This window comes from Nycticebus coucang, chromosome 11 (assembly GCF_027406575.1).
Source record: "Nycticebus coucang isolate mNycCou1 chromosome 11, mNycCou1.pri, whole genome shotgun sequence".
NCBI classification, from domain to species: Eukaryota; Metazoa; Chordata; class Mammalia; order Primates; family Lorisidae; genus Nycticebus; species Nycticebus coucang.
Window position 1 is genome coordinate 54,888,172 of NC_069790.1, and position 17,238 is coordinate 54,905,409.

Sequence of the window (17,238 nt, forward strand, 5' to 3'; positions counted from 1 at the left end):
TTGATTCTGTGTGGGTGGAGAAGAAAATTGTTCTAAATGTTTTCATTGCATTTTTAACCTATTTAATATGACCAGGGCTTTTTTTTTTCACTTTTATTTTTTTAAGTATACTTTGAAATCTAATACACATGCAGAAGAAGGCACGAGTCAAAATTGTACACCTTGGCCGGGCACGGAGCTCACGCCTGTAATCCTACACTCTGGGAGGCCAAGGCAGGTGGATTGCTTGAGCTCACGAGTTTGAGACCAGCCTGAGCAACAGCGAGACCTCTGTCTCTACTAAAATAGAAAAAACTAGCGGGGCTTTGTGGTGGGTGTCCATAGTCCCAGCTACTTGGGAGGCGAGGCAAGAGGATCAGCCTCCTCTTTGAGCCCAAGAGTTTGAGTTTTCTGTGAGCCATGCATGATGATACCATGGCCCTCCACCCAGGGGGATAGAGTGAGACTCTGTCTCAAAAAAAAAAGTGCACATCTTGATGAGTATTTGCAGTGTGTATACCTGTTTACCACCATCCAGATCAGAAAGGGAGTGGTACTAGCTGTCCAGGGGGCTCTTCCCAGTCATCCCCACCCCCACCTCTGGTAACAACTGGTCTTTATCACCATCAGTTGGTTTTTCCTGTTTTTAAACTTAATATTCGTGAAACTTTACAGAATGTACTCTTTTGATCTGGCTTCTTTAACAGGTTAATTTTGAGATTCATCTATGTTGTGTACATTTCTACTTTTTTCTTTTTCTTTCCTCTGTTGACTTCATTTTGTGACTCTCTTTTATAATTTATCCATTCTATACTGTTGATAGACATTTGGGACATTTCTAGTTTAAGCTGTTGCAAATAATGTTATTTCTAAATTGTTTTACATATTTGGGGGAGGTAGATAGACATGTCTAAGAGCAAATTACTGAGTTATAGAGAATGTGTGTATGTAGCTTCACCAGATCTTGCCAAACTGTTGTTCAAAGTAGTGGTATCAATTAATACTCATACCATCAGGAGGAGCATTCCATTTTTTAATTGAAAATTTTTTATTTTTAATTATTTTGAGTATGTAATGGTTGGAGAGTTCCATTTATTCCTTATCTTTGCCAACATTGATTATCACCTGTCAGTTAGTGATATCTCACTATGTGATGTTCATTTTCATTCCTCTGATTACTGCCGGTCATCCAGCTTTTTTTTCCATGTTCATCAGCCATTTGAATAAACTTTTCAGTGGCATGCCTTGCTTTCTGGATGCAAGGTCACCTTTGCAGCCTGTGTCTTCCATAAATGGCTTTACTCTGTGATTTGCACTTTTAGTGAAGTCACTTACTCATTCAGTGAAATGCTGAAGACCAGAAGTTTCTAATTTTAATGTAGTATAAATTATCAGCATTTTCTTTTGTAGGTAGTTTTTTCTTGTTACGAAATCTTTACTTATCCTGCAATCAAGAAGATATGCTCCTGTATCATCTTCTAGAGATTTTTTTTCCTTTCAAATTTAGATTTTAGTCTTTCTAGAATTTATTTATATATTTTCACATGCTATTAGGTGTGCAGAGGTCAAGATTCCAGGAACAAAAAATGGCCATTGCCTAGGTTCTAAGGATAGAATATGTTTGGTACGTAAGCTTAGTGGAAGGGATAGAGACCTGGAGGAGTGGCTGAGGGGTGTCAGTACTTAACTGGCATGGTGTGGGTTGCGTGTTGCAGAAAGGGGTGGAGCCGAGGAATGTGGAGGTGATGGCCACTTGCGAAGTGCAGCAACTCTCTAGGCAGGGAGCATTGCAGGCTTGGACTGGCATCATATCTTTGGGTCCCACTGGGGGCATTCCTGAATGTACATCTGTATGACTTGGCCTCTGATTGGCTGTGGGGTCAGGGAAAGTCAAAGAAAGGGAAGAAGGACCAGGCAGAAGCCATTGGGCCTATTCTCTTATAACATGTGCTTTTACATGAGAGAGATAACTGTCATTTTTATCTTTATGTTTATTGATCACTTACTTATACTTAGCCCACTGGGATAAGCACTTTATATGTAATTTATTATTTAATCCTTGTAACTTGGGAAATCTATACTATTTTAATATGAAGAAATAAGGGGAGGTTAAATAACTTGGCCATAGCCTGATTTGGGCTGGCTGTTATTCACTATGCCACACTGCCCTCCACTGGTGGTGTTTATATTTGTGCTTGTGGGGTGAGCCCTTCCTAATCTAGAGGGAAGTCAGTTAACCCCTTCTGGTCTCAGGGTATATCAGACATTAGGAGGATTTAATACGTTTTACAAAGAAGCAAAGATCAATAATTAAGATTTTGCTTCAGTGTTCTGGAAAGTAATTATCAGGAAGAGAAGTACCTGGGTTAGAGTTGTCAGTATACATAGAAAGATGCCTTGGTTATACCTATGTCTGGGTAACTTGAAATGCACATGACATGGGCTTTACCCAGAAAAGATTTATCTCTTTCTTTTTTAATCTACCCCCCACCCCCGACCATTGGACCACCACCGAAGAAAAGCTTTATCTTTCAACATGAACAGAGTTCTGAATGGAGGGGAGAAGCATAGCATGGTAATGAGGGGTGGGAAGGTGGAATTTATGCAGGTTGAGGATACAGGGCGTCCATAGTAGAGGAGACCCAAGATCAAGGGGTACAGCTTAAGAGACACGGGCTCACACCTAACTTGTACAGTGTACACATTCTCAGTGAAAGGCACACTTATAGCTCTGACTTAAAGTGTACAAAAGCAATTTATGTAACCAAAATGTGCATACCCTAGGAATCTAAATTTTTTTTAAAAAGAGACATGGGCACTTGGGAAGTAGTTGCCATTATATGGCCTTCCAACTGCAGGGCTCCCCTGAGCAAGCATTTTTTCAACTGGGAGTCACCACAGCTTTTTTGGAGGACAGGGACCAGGATCAAGATGACGCATGGAAGAGATGATTTTTTTTTTAATTGATTGGAGCAGGACAAAGCCAGAGATGCACGTGCTTGTAGTCATTGGCGAGGCTTCGTGTTATCTTGTGAAGCAGGCAGATGAGTGTCCGATTTTGTGAGTGGAGGAGCTGAAAATTGAGGTTTGAAAGGACTTGTCCAACCTCGTAAGGACAGGTTGATGCAAACACTTTCATTTTATCAAATTTCTTGTTTAATGCTGCCGGGGGGAGCAGAGCATTTCCAGTGGAAATTGTGTGCGTGTATTTAATGAAACTATTGATCTGAAAGGCTTGGCCTATGTACTACTGATCAGTCTTATAATATCTATTTAAGATTTTAACTAGTCCTGCTTACTAATATGTCTTTAGATACTGTGTCTGCATTATTTAGATAATGCTATTACATGTTTTTTCTCCTTTTTTTGACTTATTTTTTCACGATAGTGAAAAAAATGCTTGAATTTTATGTTATGTGCAGTTAAAGTTATTCTTAGGATATGAATGCAAGTCGGTTTCATCATCCTAGTGTTGGTAGTAGTGATGGTACACGTGTGTAGCGGGGAAGGTTCTGCGGGTTTTAATTGAACTTTAAAGACAAAGTTCTTAACTATTTGCCTAAGTAAGTATCAGAGAGTCCATAATGGCTGCAGTTGTTTGCAATAGTTTGGAAAAAATGAGCATTTTTTTCTTGAGGAAAAATCATAAATGGTTTTAGCAAATCTCAAAGAGCTTGGGGATCTGCCGGAGAAAAAAGCTGCTTCTTAGAGAGAGGGGCATTTGAACTAGTAGACATAAAAGGCTTTACCTGCATTGCTAGTTTATGTCTGACTTGAAAATAGAATGATTATCAGTTTCTAGATGCCTTTTGATTTTGGATAAATGAAGAAGTAAAGTACATCAGGCAATCCATGTGTAGTCCAAGAGACAGATTAGAAAAGACATCTTTCTGTAACTGAAATAGATACAGAGTAACTAATGAATTATTTAAAAAATACAGAAATAGCTATTTGGTTGGCTAGTGGTAACTCTGAAAGGGAACTGGTTCTGAGTTTCATAAATTCTGGAGTAGAAGAAACCAGTCTCCACCCTGTGTTACATTGGGAGGCCTTGACCGGCTTGCTACCACCGCACTGCCCGTTGACCTGCAGTCTAGAGGGAGCTAGTCCAGTCTTGCCCTTTATTGGAAACTACACTGGCCTTTTGTCCTTTAATCTTCACTATTGAAAGATACTGTAAATTTTAGAGTACTGTTTCCCATTTATGTTAACAAGCGGTGTGAAAAAAGACTGTTCTGAGAGAGAATCTAATGCCTAAAACTTGGAGTCTATTAAGGCTCTGAGAAGTCTTGAAGAAAAAAAAAAACTATTTAATTTTGTTTAAACTGGCATTTAGCAAACCTACTGGAACAGATCTTTCTTTTGTGTGTATTTTACTAAACAAAATCCACAGAACTGAGGCGATTTCTTAGCTAGTTAATTCTTAATTCTTAAGTCTAAGCTAGTCCTTTTCAGCTGGTTAATTCTCTGACATGGATATTGTTGTTTGGAGGGGTTTTCTGGGTTCACGTTAGATTGTGTCCAGGAACACCTGTTATGATGAAAATGAAATTGGCATACTTCAGGAAAATGAGCAGGCCAGATGAAATGAGGAAATATGTGGAAACACCTATTTCAGTCATTTTGATTCAGGTCACAGAAAAAGATGAGAGTTAAAAGTCTGGAAATGAGAAATACTGAAGGGTCGCCCAAATTTAATATTAAATATAAAAATCTAGAGCAGGCGTCCTCAAACTTTTTAAACAGGGGGCCAATTCACTGTCCCTCAGACCGTTGGAGGGCCGGACTACAGTTTAAAAAAAACAACTATGAACAAATTCCTATGCACACTGCACATATCTTATTTTGAAGTAAAAAACAAAACGGGAACAAATACAATTCACACCACTTCATGTGACCCCGCAGGCTGCAGTTTGAGGATGCCTGATGTAGAGGAATGTCAATATTCAACTGGAAGAGGGCAAACTTTAGCTCACTGGGAAGGAAGGTTATTCATTATCTTTATAAAGGCATTCAGAAAATAAAATAAAAAGATAACTGAGGAGAAAAATGGTAAGAGTAGGAAGGAGCATTATTTGGGGAAAGTTTTTTGTTCGTATCGATTGCAGTTTTGTTCTTTTCACAAAAATAATGTGTTGTTTTGGTGAGAGAAACCTACTGCCCTACAGTAGATTTGATTTGCTTTTACAAGGAGGGCTCAAGTATATTTTCTTACTTACACTCACATTCCAACAGAGAATAAGAATTCCAAATAAGAACAGTATGAGTTTTGAACGGAAGTTATCTCAACATTGATAAGAATTGTGGCATGCCCGGGTCTGAGTGTCTTTACAGAGATCCAAGAGACAGTTCAGAAGCTGTTCCAGTTCATTGGGTCAAAAATCCACTATTTACGAAAAGCTAAATACGGATTTGCACGATTGACCATAATGGCTTCAATTTTGAAAGATAGTAGTATCAGAAATCACTTCCAGTTGGTGGGATAATTTGAGAATTGTCCATGCTCAAATGGCTAAAATATTATACTTTTTGCTACTTCATCACTCCATTTTAAAAATAGGGAGGGAAAAAAAAAACCGGCCAGCCTGTTGAGAGGGTGGAAGAATGTCAATTGGAGAGTAAATCAGGATAACCCTGCGAAGCCACTCCTTAGTTAACTAGCGCCTGAAGGGTAACTGTTCTTCAGAGACCGTCAGGGTGTGGGGAGGCTGGTGGGGGCAGGCCTGTTGTATTTGTGTGTGTGTGAGATAGAGGGCAAAGAGAACTGATGAATAAATTGGAAAGAAAGGTGGAGAGAACAAAAGCTTACCAGAAAATTCTAAAACTTGGGACCCTGGGAAAATTGGACTATTTTAAACTGTACTGCTCATTTAAAAATAGTAAAATTATACCATTATTCTTTCAGTATAAGACAGAGATAAAAATACAGTTTTTCTAAATTGGAAAATTTGCTGTAATCTTGCTGCTTAATGACTGATTTCTTCCAACAGTTGCAAGGCAGTTTTTGCTCTGATAGGTTGATAAAGGAAACAAAATCAAGAACATATTGGAAGTTCTCAGAGAAAATTACAGTTTAGGTATATGTTGGGGGTGGATACTTAGACATTTTAATTGAAATAAAACAGTTTTATACTAATAGGGGATCACTGTGGGTGTACATTTGTAGTACATCTGCTTTTGAAGCATTTAAGTAGGGTTAAATGTATGTTAATGCTTTTGTAAGAAAATTATTTTTGATAACATCCATCTAAGGAAACTAGCTTAGGAAATTGTGTATTTAAAATGATGTAGATATTATGCTTGCATTTAGAGAATGAATTAGGATTCTTTGTAGTGTCTTAAGACTTTCAAAGCGTTGGAGTTTTTTGGTTATGTTCTTTAGCGCTGATGAAAGTTTGACAATAATTAGCACACACCAGATGATTAAAGCAAGTTTACACATCTGGAGAGTGACCACAGTCTGCTTTGTGCCTTCAAACATCATTTTAATTGACCTACTTTTGCTATTATAAAAGGTGCCTGATGATTTACACTACCCCATTGAAAATACCTTTTTAGCAGATAAATTGAAAACATCTCAGTTGGCGCCTCCGTTGTTAATTTAGTTAATGCATGTGATGGACAAATAATATCTTATATTAAATATCTGCCCACCTTGACACATTTTCATTGCTAGCTAGCATTCACTGTGATTACTTAAACAGTGTATTAATCCTGAGGATTTATAGATCCATCAGGTTTTAGAATAGGAGGGATTCTTATCAATGAAGCAGACCGTGAGTTCTCATTGTATAATAATGGTGTGGGGATGCTGGTTACAACTGCGGACTCCTTGGCTCCATCTCATCTGCTTCAGAATTTTGGGGTGTGGGGCTTGGGAATGTGTTTTAAACAAACTCTCCAAGGGAACATACTTCATACTTCAACTGAACAATGGCTGGTGTAATTTATGGCTTTCTTTCATGGATGAGGAAACATACCCAGAGGGGGAAAAGTGACTAATTTCGTAGGAACCACAACTTTGTCTTGTGGCACCAGGAGGACAGTATTCTTTCCAGGATGTCACATGACCTTAAAATCAGGGTAGTTCCATACCTCTCTCAGTATAGAACTGGAAGACTTTTAAATTAGCCTTTATTTTTTACTATGCCAACACCATCTATGACTGCAGTATAGTATTGGCTCAGCTGGACTCTGCGTGTGCTCATTTTTTGAAAGATACTCATCACTACTGTAACTACATGTCCAGAATAATAATTTAAAAAAGTTTTCAGGGGCTTATAGAGAACTCAATTCTAATGTGAGGTACTTACACTCTACTTACTCTGTTTTAATGGCAACCATTTTCCCTCTAGAAGTTCCTTAAGCGAGTCTGAATTGTAGCCAGCATACTTCTTTCCTCTTCAGACCCTTAACTGTGATTAATATAAAAAGGCACTTGTCAAAAGGGTTTGAAATGGCAACCTTGATATTGGAGCATATGGCAGTAGATAGAGATGGGCCTGCATCCACTTACTCCATTTAACTTAGAATTCAACAATTTGTCTTTTCCTCCCTGCTTAAAAGAGGATTGGCCCTATAAACTGTTGTTAACCATATCAGCAGGGTGGAATATTACTTCCCTTAGAGCAAAACCCCAACTTTCCTGAGGCTTTAAGCACGCATTAGAGAAAGCCTGAAGCCATTCAGAGATGAAGTGATGGGCTGTTCGTTCCCCGGCCCTCTCTTTGCCTCCAGAGGGGTTACTTTTGGGTACAAACAACCCTTTTGTGTTTATTATATTAATGGAATTTTTAAAATCAGTGAAAGAGAGAGAGAGTTTAGTGTTTGGAATAATATAGCTTGATGAATCTTTTTTTATTTTAATGAGAAACTCTTTTTCATTGATTTGCTGCTTCATAAAGTGAATCTTTTAGAAATTAAAGTGCATTAATTTGGTTATTCTGTATGGAAACAAAATGTAGGAAGTTAAAATTTGCATAAGTGAAGACCTCAATGATTTCAGATTATAGCGTGGTAGAGGTTCAGGAATGAGAGCCCATAGAATTTGTAAAAACAAATTCAGTCTAACCACTTAATGGCATGTGCAAGTAATTTGCCAATTAAATATTTCTAGTATCTGAAAGATCTTCAGAGTAAAGAGTGGAAGTTTTGCATTTTAATTTTATACTTTAAGAAACATAATGGGAGATTACTTAGTTTTTGATCATTTTTCATTCAAAATTTTAGTATATGAGCTCAGGGAAGGATGGATTTTAAGTATTTAAGGAAAATTATTGCTTTTTGAGAAATGTATCAACTGTGATATTTGCAAATCATACTGTGCCTGATTTTTTTTGTATTATTTGTAAATATTTGGTGCCCGGATAATAATTTTCATGGTAATTAAGACGTTAGATTTTGGAGTTTTACCGTTCTGTCACCTTCAATGTTAAGAACATTGTATAGTACCAGCCACGCTTAGCTTCAGAACAACCCTCTAAGATAAATATTTTATTCCCATTTTAAAGATTTAGAGAAGTGAGTTAAAGTAATTTGTCTGGTATTACTCATTAGTCAGAGGTAGATCTCTGGCACTCCCAGGTTTTTCAAAAAACAGCTTTATTGAGGTACAAATCACCTATTCATTTAAAGTATATAACTGTGTTTTTTAAAATATTCTAGGATTTGTACCACTATCACCACACTTGATTTTAGAATATTTTTAATACCTCAACAAGAAACCCACACCTTAAAAATACCCCCTCCTTGTTTTCTTCAGTTCTTCCCTGTGCTGGTAACCACTAATGTGTATGGTCTGTGCCTAGCTTCTTTTATGTAGCTTTTATAATATTTTCAGAGTTCATCCACATTTTTGTGTGTGCTTTATTCCTTTTTGTTGATGAGTAATGTAACATTGCCCATCAGTTAATGAGCACGTAGGTTGTTTCTGCTTTTTGACTGTTATCAATAAGCAGACGTTCACGTCCATGTTCTTGTGTGGACACATTTTCATTTCCCTTGAGTAGGTACCTAAGAGTGTAATTGTTGGGCAATATATATGATCGACTCTGGGTTTAACTTTTTTGGTTGCCACACTATTTTCCAAAGTGGTTGTACCATTTTATATTTCTGTTAGCAGTGTGCATCCTCACTTAATCATTGTTAATCTTTTTGATTGTCGCCATCCCAGTGGGGTGAAGTATAGTTTCACTGTGGTTTTGATTTTCATTGTCTATGATGGCAAATGATGTAGAACACCTTTTCATGTGCTTATTAGTCATTTGTATGCTGTCTCTACAGAAACTCTTATGCACATACCTTGCCCTTTTTAAAATTGGGTTATTTATCTTAGTATTGAATTTTGAGAGTTCTTTGTATATTTCAGAGTTCCTTATTAGGTACGTGATTTGCAAAGATTTTCTTCCCTAGAGGAACTACATAGAATATATAGATAATTGGGGGGAATATTGCCATATGAACATTAACTTTGGGCAGTATTGTCATCTTAACAGTATTAAGTCTTTTAATCCATGTTCATAAGTAAATGTCTTCTCACTTTATTTAGGTCTTTAATTTCTTTTAATAATGTTTTATAATGTTTTTGATGTATAAGTTTTATACATCTTTTGTTAAATTTATTCCTGAGTATTCTTTCTGAGGCTATTGTAAATAGAATTGTTTTCTTTTCTTTTTTTTTTTTTTTTTGCAGTTTTTGGCCGGGGCTAGGTTTGAACCCACCACCCCCAGCATATGGGGCTGGTGCCCTACTCCTTTGAGCCACAGGCACCGCCCTGGAATTATTTTCTTAATTTCCTTTTTGGGCTACTGATTTCTAATATATAGCAGAAAAATTAATTTTTGCATACCAATCTTGTATCTTCCAACAGGGCTGGACTAATTTTTTAGCTGTAATAGTTTTTTAGTAGATTTCTTAGGACTTTGTATATATAAGATTAAGCCATTTGTGACTGACTTTTAAAAGTTCCAACTCTTCTATTACAATCATACTCTATAGCCTGGGAAATGTATTAATTTGGGGAAATTATAATAGTTGACCTTTTGAGGTTATCATTATGAAAGAAACAACTGCCAATTTGTAATTATGTTTTTATGATATTAAAAATGCAGCAGACTTTTAAAGAAAGCAAAGCCCCACCATGAACTCAAAGGTTTTTTGAACTTATTTGGGAAAGTCCTACTTTAAATAACACCGCTGTTACTTGGTGGTACTATGGGAACTATAGGCCTTCCAAACATAGCTTATTCGGCAGACTGAATTAATGACAATTGTACTTTACTTTAAAAGATAAGCTTTCTAATTAGCTTTCACTTTCAGGAAGAGTGGCTGAACCAAGAAAAATACGAGTTTATGTACCCAAAAAATATACCTACCGCTACATTAGCATTTTAGTGCTAATTCACTTTTGTTTTTTACCTATATGGCCTCTATCTGGGGGTAAGATTTTAAGGTCTTGTCTTATAGGCCAGGAGAGACCTTCTAATTCTTTTTAAGTTTGTGATAGGTCTGCTTATTTGAAAGCTCTCAGTGTAAATTATGATTTATTCTGAACCAAGGAAACAACCGAAAAAGCTGAAATTTTGGGCTTCCTTTTTGCTTTCCAGGACTGCAAGTTAGTTTTAGAAAGGTCAGGGAATGGTAGGGGGTTAGTGAGAGGGCAACTCCACATTTGACTCCAGGAGTCTTCCGTGGTAAAGCTCGGGGGATTGTCCATGGGAGCCAGAGTAACACAGTTGAACTTGAAAATCGCCTTAGTTTTCCGTTTCTGATTGACCGATTATCAAGTGAGAGTACTCTTTCCTCCTTGCCTCACAAGGCATTTGGGAATCTTAAACAATCAAAGCAAGAAAGCTATTTGTGCCTCTTGAAAGGAGGAAGGAATATTAACCTGAGCTGGTATTATAACTTCTTCCAAGGCGAGGGGAAATGTCAGGAACCTATTGTGATTATTGGGTTTATAGATAACTGTTTCTATTCATGAGCCTGCAGGAAAAAATGTACAGATCAAACACTTCAGAAAATGAATGCCCAAGAATGATTTATCAGAGCAGAATAAAATATTCTTGAAGTTATGAGCCTATAAAACATTTTTGGAGAAAATATGTGAGTTTTCCAGAGTGGCAAGAATTAATAATTTTTTTAAAAAAAGTTTATTAGCTGTGAAAATGAGTAGGAATATTGGTAGGTTTCTTCTCATCTTATGTATATCATTTAGTTTGTCCAATCAGAATGGCTTGGTGGTTTTACGATATTTGGAGACATAATCCTGTTAGGTAGGTCAGAAGAGTGAAAAACAAATTTTGTAGAAATTGTACCAAGTAAACAACTCTAGGCCCTTGTTTTTCTGTACAGTTTTATGGCCAACTGTTCTTTTTATAGCAAACTTTTCTCCGCCATAAATGCATCATCAAGTCCTGGGGGCTTAAAAATAATAATATTTGCTGCTGGCAGGTGATGCCCAGTGTCTGTGGCTCCCTGGAGCAGGATCTGTCATGTCTCAGTGATCCCAAGTGGCTTTGCTCCAAAGCACTGTAACTGGACCTTTGATGCGCTTCAAAGAAATGGACCTTTCTTCCTGCTGTCCACTGCTCTCCACTGAAAGGCTCTCTCCAACGTCCATCTGAGTGAGTCCTCAATAGCTTTCAGATCAAGTTTTGTCTGCCCCAAGAGGCTTTTTCTCCCACTTTTGTTAAGTATCTCTCTCCTTAAGCCCTTGCCATGAGGACCCACTGCAATGCTCTTGCAGTGTGCTATGTGGGCCTGCTGTTGAATTATCATTTCTCGTGGATTAGGCTTGGATACAGTCCCGTACCTCCTGTTGCTCTTTCTCTTCCCACAGGACCAAGTGCAATGCTCAGAAGCTATGCTGTGTAGGAGTTTGATAGCTAACTAGCTAAGGACTGGCATTCTTACAATGGTATGTTAGAACAGCTGAAGAAGCTGAAAATGGGGGTGCATTCTCAGGGCCATGTGGTTAGTACATGGCCAGCTCCAGGAGGCACCAGTCACCTGGACCATGAAGTGAATGCCAAGCACTGGTGTTGTGCAACATGGCAGCCCTGAGTATCCTTCTAGATCCACACATGACCTGGTGTTTGCACATTCCTGCCCTACACCGCCTGGTTTGGAGAGCTTTCCCTTCCTCTTATATTTTGGTCTGCTTCAATAGGATGTTAAAAATTAATAAGGAGTGAATCTAACCCTTCCATACGGTTTAAAATAATTTTTTTTTCCAAATTGAGGTCCTGGACCCTTGCATCTTGGAATACTAGTGAAAATATAAATTTTTTACCCCTCAGTAGATTTAACAGAGTCTAGGAGTGGGGTAGAGGGCTTTTATGAAATGGTTGATAAAATCCTTTCTCATTGAGGGAAACTATAATGCTCAGAGGATTGATACCATTATCCTTAATCTGTTGTACTATCTATTATAAACCTTTTCCGGCTCAAGTAAATTCAGCCCTTACTGAGTGAGCAGTTGCTGTATGCCCACCATAGTGCCAGCCCCAGTGGGAGAATCAGAAGTGAAAAACAGAGAAAGCCTCTGCTGTCAAGGGCCTAGTAATGTATTGGGAAATAAAAGTTAGGCAATAAATATATACAAACACTTTTGTATGTGCACACACATACACACACTATATAGAGATCTTTTTAAAAACAACTCACTATCAGTAATGCGTGTCTATAGGATTGCCAGATTTTAGAGTTGAGATAGGTGAAAGATAATCTGTCACTCTCTAATACAGAGTGTCTGGATTTCAACACTTACAGCAGCATTTTCATAAGAGAGAAATTATAGAATAGTATAAAAAGCTCTATACAGAGTTCAAAGCTTTGGATTTAGATCTAAACTGTAACGAACAGTAAATAGTAGTCCCTTTAATAACACGAAAAATAAGATAATTGGTTAGGATGAGACCCATTGTAAATTCATTAATTTTTGAATAATTTAAATTTATTTTTATGTATTTATAATTTTAGAACATATAAGGATAAAAATGGATAATGGGCTCTTAGCTATATGTGCCAACTGTTTGGTTCACACCTTCTGTTACTTTCTATGGAGCAATGAAGGGGAGTGGTCAAGAATGGGAAGGATTGGTTCTTGATTTGTCCTTTCATTATTAATTTAGAACTTTATTTACCCAGAGTGCTTGGCAAAAGGAATTTTCAAATTAACCAAGGATAGACCAGAAAGCCTTTTTTTTCTTCTTTAAAAAGAGGCCAGGGTCTCACTCTGTTGCTCAGGCTACAGGTCAATGATCTGATCATGGCTCACTGCAGCCTCAAACTCCTAGGCTCAGACAATCCTCCTCAGTACCTAGGGCTATATATATTACCCAGCTAATTTTTAATTTCATTTTTGTAGAGACAGGGTGTTGGCTGTGTTGTTTAGTCTGATCACAAACTCCTGGCCTCAAGAGATCTTTTTGCCTCTGCCTCCTCAATTGCTGGGATTATAGGCATGAGCCACTGTGTGCCTGGCACAGAGAGCCATTTTTGCTTGTATATATTTTTTAATTTTACCATAGTACAAACTTGCATTCATCATGTAAAAAAATTATTTGCTTTTTAAAAGAAATCATATCTTTATCATTTGAACATCATTTCTCATTAGATGATATGTTGGTCTAGATTAGAAGATTGTGGGAGTCTTGGCTGGGCGTGGTGGCTCGCACCTGTAATCCTAGCACTCTGGGAGACTGAAGCAGGTAGATTGCTTGAGCTCAGGAGTTTGAGATCAGCCTGAGCAAGAGTGAGACTCTTGTCACTAAAAATAGAAAAACTAGCCAGGACATGATTGCAAGAGGGACTTTACCTAACAATTGCAATCAGTGTAACTGGCTTATTGTACCCTCAATGAATCCCCAACAATAAAAGAAAAAAAAGAAAAACTAGCCAGGCATAGTGGCTGCTGCCTGTAATCCCAGCTACTTAGGAGGCCGAGGCAAGAGGATTGCATAAGCCCAAGAGTTTGAGGTTGCTGTGAGCTATGATACCATAGCACTCTACCCAGGGTGACAGAGTAAGATTCTGTCTCAAAAAAAAAGAAAGAAAAAAGACTGTAGGAGTCTTCATTGAATCCCTACTTCATGCAGAGGTATAGAACTGGAAAGGAGCTACAGGTTATTTCAGTTAATATGTTTTGCCACTGAAGAAAATCATATGTTAAGATATTAGGGGATTTATACATATAGCCATTAGAATAATACCTGGCATGTGTTGGGTGCCCAAGAAATTTTAGCTGCTATTATTAGTAGAATTTGAACCCAAGTCATGTGAAATTCAGTTCAGTAATTTCTTCTCACAAAGACTCAGAAGAGAGTCTCTTTGTATCTAATTTATTCCATTTATTGATGCCTGGTCGCATCCTCTAGGAATCTTTCTCTCTTTTTTCTTTTAATCCTAATTCTGGATTCACTCTTTTTTTTTTCAATACTCATCTTTTTCTTTCTCCTAAAAGTGGAGAACACAGAATAAGTTCAGAGAAATTGAGGGTTGCACTTTAAAACTTATTTGATTGTCCTCATCAGGGCCAATCTGAGGTTTTCTGCCACCTTTTATACAATTTATGTCCCACATAATTCTGAGTTTTACTGCCTTCTCTGTGCAAATACACCTTATGCTAATGGTGCACTACTATTTCTTCATGGCACGACTTTAAAAATTTCTGGAAACTTTAAAAGCATGGAATAAAAACTTTGTGGGTATAATAGAAATAGAAGTGGGAAATTTGGGGAGAAACAGCAGAACCTGTGCCAAAGGTTTTGGCACCTTTCAGAGAACCAAAGGACATTAATCTTTTTTTCTTTTTGTTAAAAATAGAAGCCAAAAAAAAAAAAGAAGAAGAAGAAGGTATTGGGCACAGTTTGCTCATAAAAATGTGCAAGTTTGATAGATATACTTAAAAATGATTGCAAGAGGGACTTTACCTAACAATTGCAATCAGTGTAACTGGCTTATTGTACCCTCAATGAATCCCCAACCAAAAAAAAAAAAAATGTGAAAGCCAGGGAAAAAACTTATTAATGTAATCATTTGTGTTTCTTCCATCCTTGAAACAGGCTAATAAATGAAGCTTTAGAAAATGAGAGTTTTTGCTATTCTTTTTTTCCCTCTGTCATTTCTCTTACAGTTTTGTAGTAGAGGCAGAAAAGAGGTGAGGAATCAGTACATTTGGTAGCCCATCTTGCAATGGGATTATTTGGACAATTTGAGAATTTATATCAAGATTTAAGAGCATTGGAAAGTTAAAGAATTGGGCCACTGGTTTCTCTTCCCATTTTCTTTGTCTTCAAGTGCAAGCTACTTGATAAATTATTGGACTTTTTAAAGCTCAAGTAGAGTCTTAGGGGTGTTGAATATGGTATGTGCTTCCAATTTTTTTCTAACTGATTTTTAGATCTTCCAATAACTTTTAAATAACTTGATAAGAGACTATATTTAAGACTTGTATAATAGTATATGTGTGTTTGTGTTTCCAGACACAAGATTGAATTCTATTTGCTGTACCTACTAAATATTCCATATATATATATAGAAACAAACAGATGAGATGATAATAGTTCTAGTTTATTATCTTTTTTTTTTTTTGTAGAGACAGAGTCTCACTTTATGGCCCTCGGTAGAGTGCCGTGGCCTCACCCAGCTCACAGCAACCTCCAACTCCTGGGCTTAAGCGATTCTCTTGCCTCAGCCTCCCGAGTAGCTGGGACTACAGGCGCCCGCCACAACGCCTGGCTATTTTCTGGTTGCAGTTTGGCCGGGGCCGGGTTTGAACCCGCCACCCTCAGTATATGGGGCCGGCGCCTTACCGACTGAGCCACAGGTGCCGCCCTGGTTTATTACTTTAGTTTCCTATGGCCTTCAGCTCTGTGTGTGTGTCTGTAAGAGAAAGAGAGAGACTTCTTGATGTTTTTTACCCCTTTATTTTGTTTGGTAGGATTCTTTAAATTCTTGGCAGGTTCCATGAGGATTCCAACTTTTCTTTCTGCTATGGTTTTATAACCTGTGTGTGTTTAAAATTGAAGATTTTTTTATAAGAAGAAATAGTAATATCCATTTAATAACAAATTTTATAAGGCAGAACCTGATTTATTTTAATCAACTTTTCTTTTCTCTTTTCAGAGGATGTTAAGCAAGTTTTCGGACAGACCACAATTCACCAGCATATTCCGTTTAACTGGGATTCAGAATTTGTGCAACTACATTTTGGAAAAGAAAGAAAAAGACACTTGACCTATGCAGAATTCACTCAGTTTTTACTGGTGGGTTTAGAAAGAGTAAATAAGAAAAGCCTGCTATTAAATTGTATATGGAAAGATAATTGTACTAGTTTTGATTTGAGCCCTGAACTCTAATTTCCTGTAAACTTTCTCACCCTGCCAAAACTGACCTTATTTAGAAGTATTTCTTTATTAATATATCAAAATCATAGCATTAAATAGCATCAAGAGATTGTGTAGAACCCCCTCATTTTAAAAGGAATACACAGTGAGTCCCCAGGAAATCAAGTGATTTCTCGAAGAACACTTAGGATCGGAGGGGCAAAATTGGAACTTTTTGGGGTTATGACTGGCTTTACTACTATTTACCAATATTTTGTTTTCTCCTAAGAAATGGACAGATACCATCATCAGTATCAGTATCATTTAATCTGAGATTTTTTATAAATTAGAGTCCTGGATCTCAAACTTGGCTGCATATTGGAATCCCCTGGGGAGCTTTCAGAACTATTATTGCTAGGGACCCAACTCTAAAGCTTAGGTTTGAGGGGTTTGGGAGAGTATGAGCATTTGGAGGCTGTTTAAGCTTCTGGGGTAGTTCCAGTGTGTAGCCAGCTTGGGAACCACTGTTCTAAGGGCACGTGAGCCCTGGCTTCCTGCAGGCTAAATGCTGTGGGATTTGTCTGTGTTTCTGGGGTATATATTCCCTCTTCCTCCTGCCCCTCTCTCCTTTCCCCCCTTCATTATGATCAGATCATTGGGACACTGGTGATGCCAGCAGAAGATTATTAGCAAAATATGACTACAGTATAGTTTTCCAATTTAAAGCATGATTTAAAAATGTTTTAATTCCAATATTAACACTTATTCACTAGAGGAGAGTATATAATATATTGGTCTCTGATAAACCATTCTCTTTTTGGACTTTGGTGCATTTTTTTCTAATAATTAAATTTCATTTACACTTTATTAAATCTAATGGTTTAAAAGATTCATTTAAGAGGATTCACTTGGTATATAAATTTTACATCT

At 37.4% G+C, this 17,238-nt stretch overlaps 1 protein-coding gene across 7 annotated transcripts in view; it reads left to right on the forward strand.

Moving 5' to 3' along the window:
* SLC25A13 (solute carrier family 25 member 13) overlaps positions 1-17,238 on the forward strand; it is a 187,487-nt gene that overhangs the window by 75,392 nt on the left and 94,857 nt on the right. For all 7 annotated transcript variants that reach the window (XM_053553990.1, XM_053553991.1, XM_053553994.1 and 4 more), the window contains one exon: positions 16,109-16,248. In XM_053553990.1, coding sequence (XP_053409965.1) covers positions 16,109-16,248 — 140 coding nt within the window. The remainder of the gene's footprint in view (positions 1-16,108; positions 16,249-17,238) is intronic.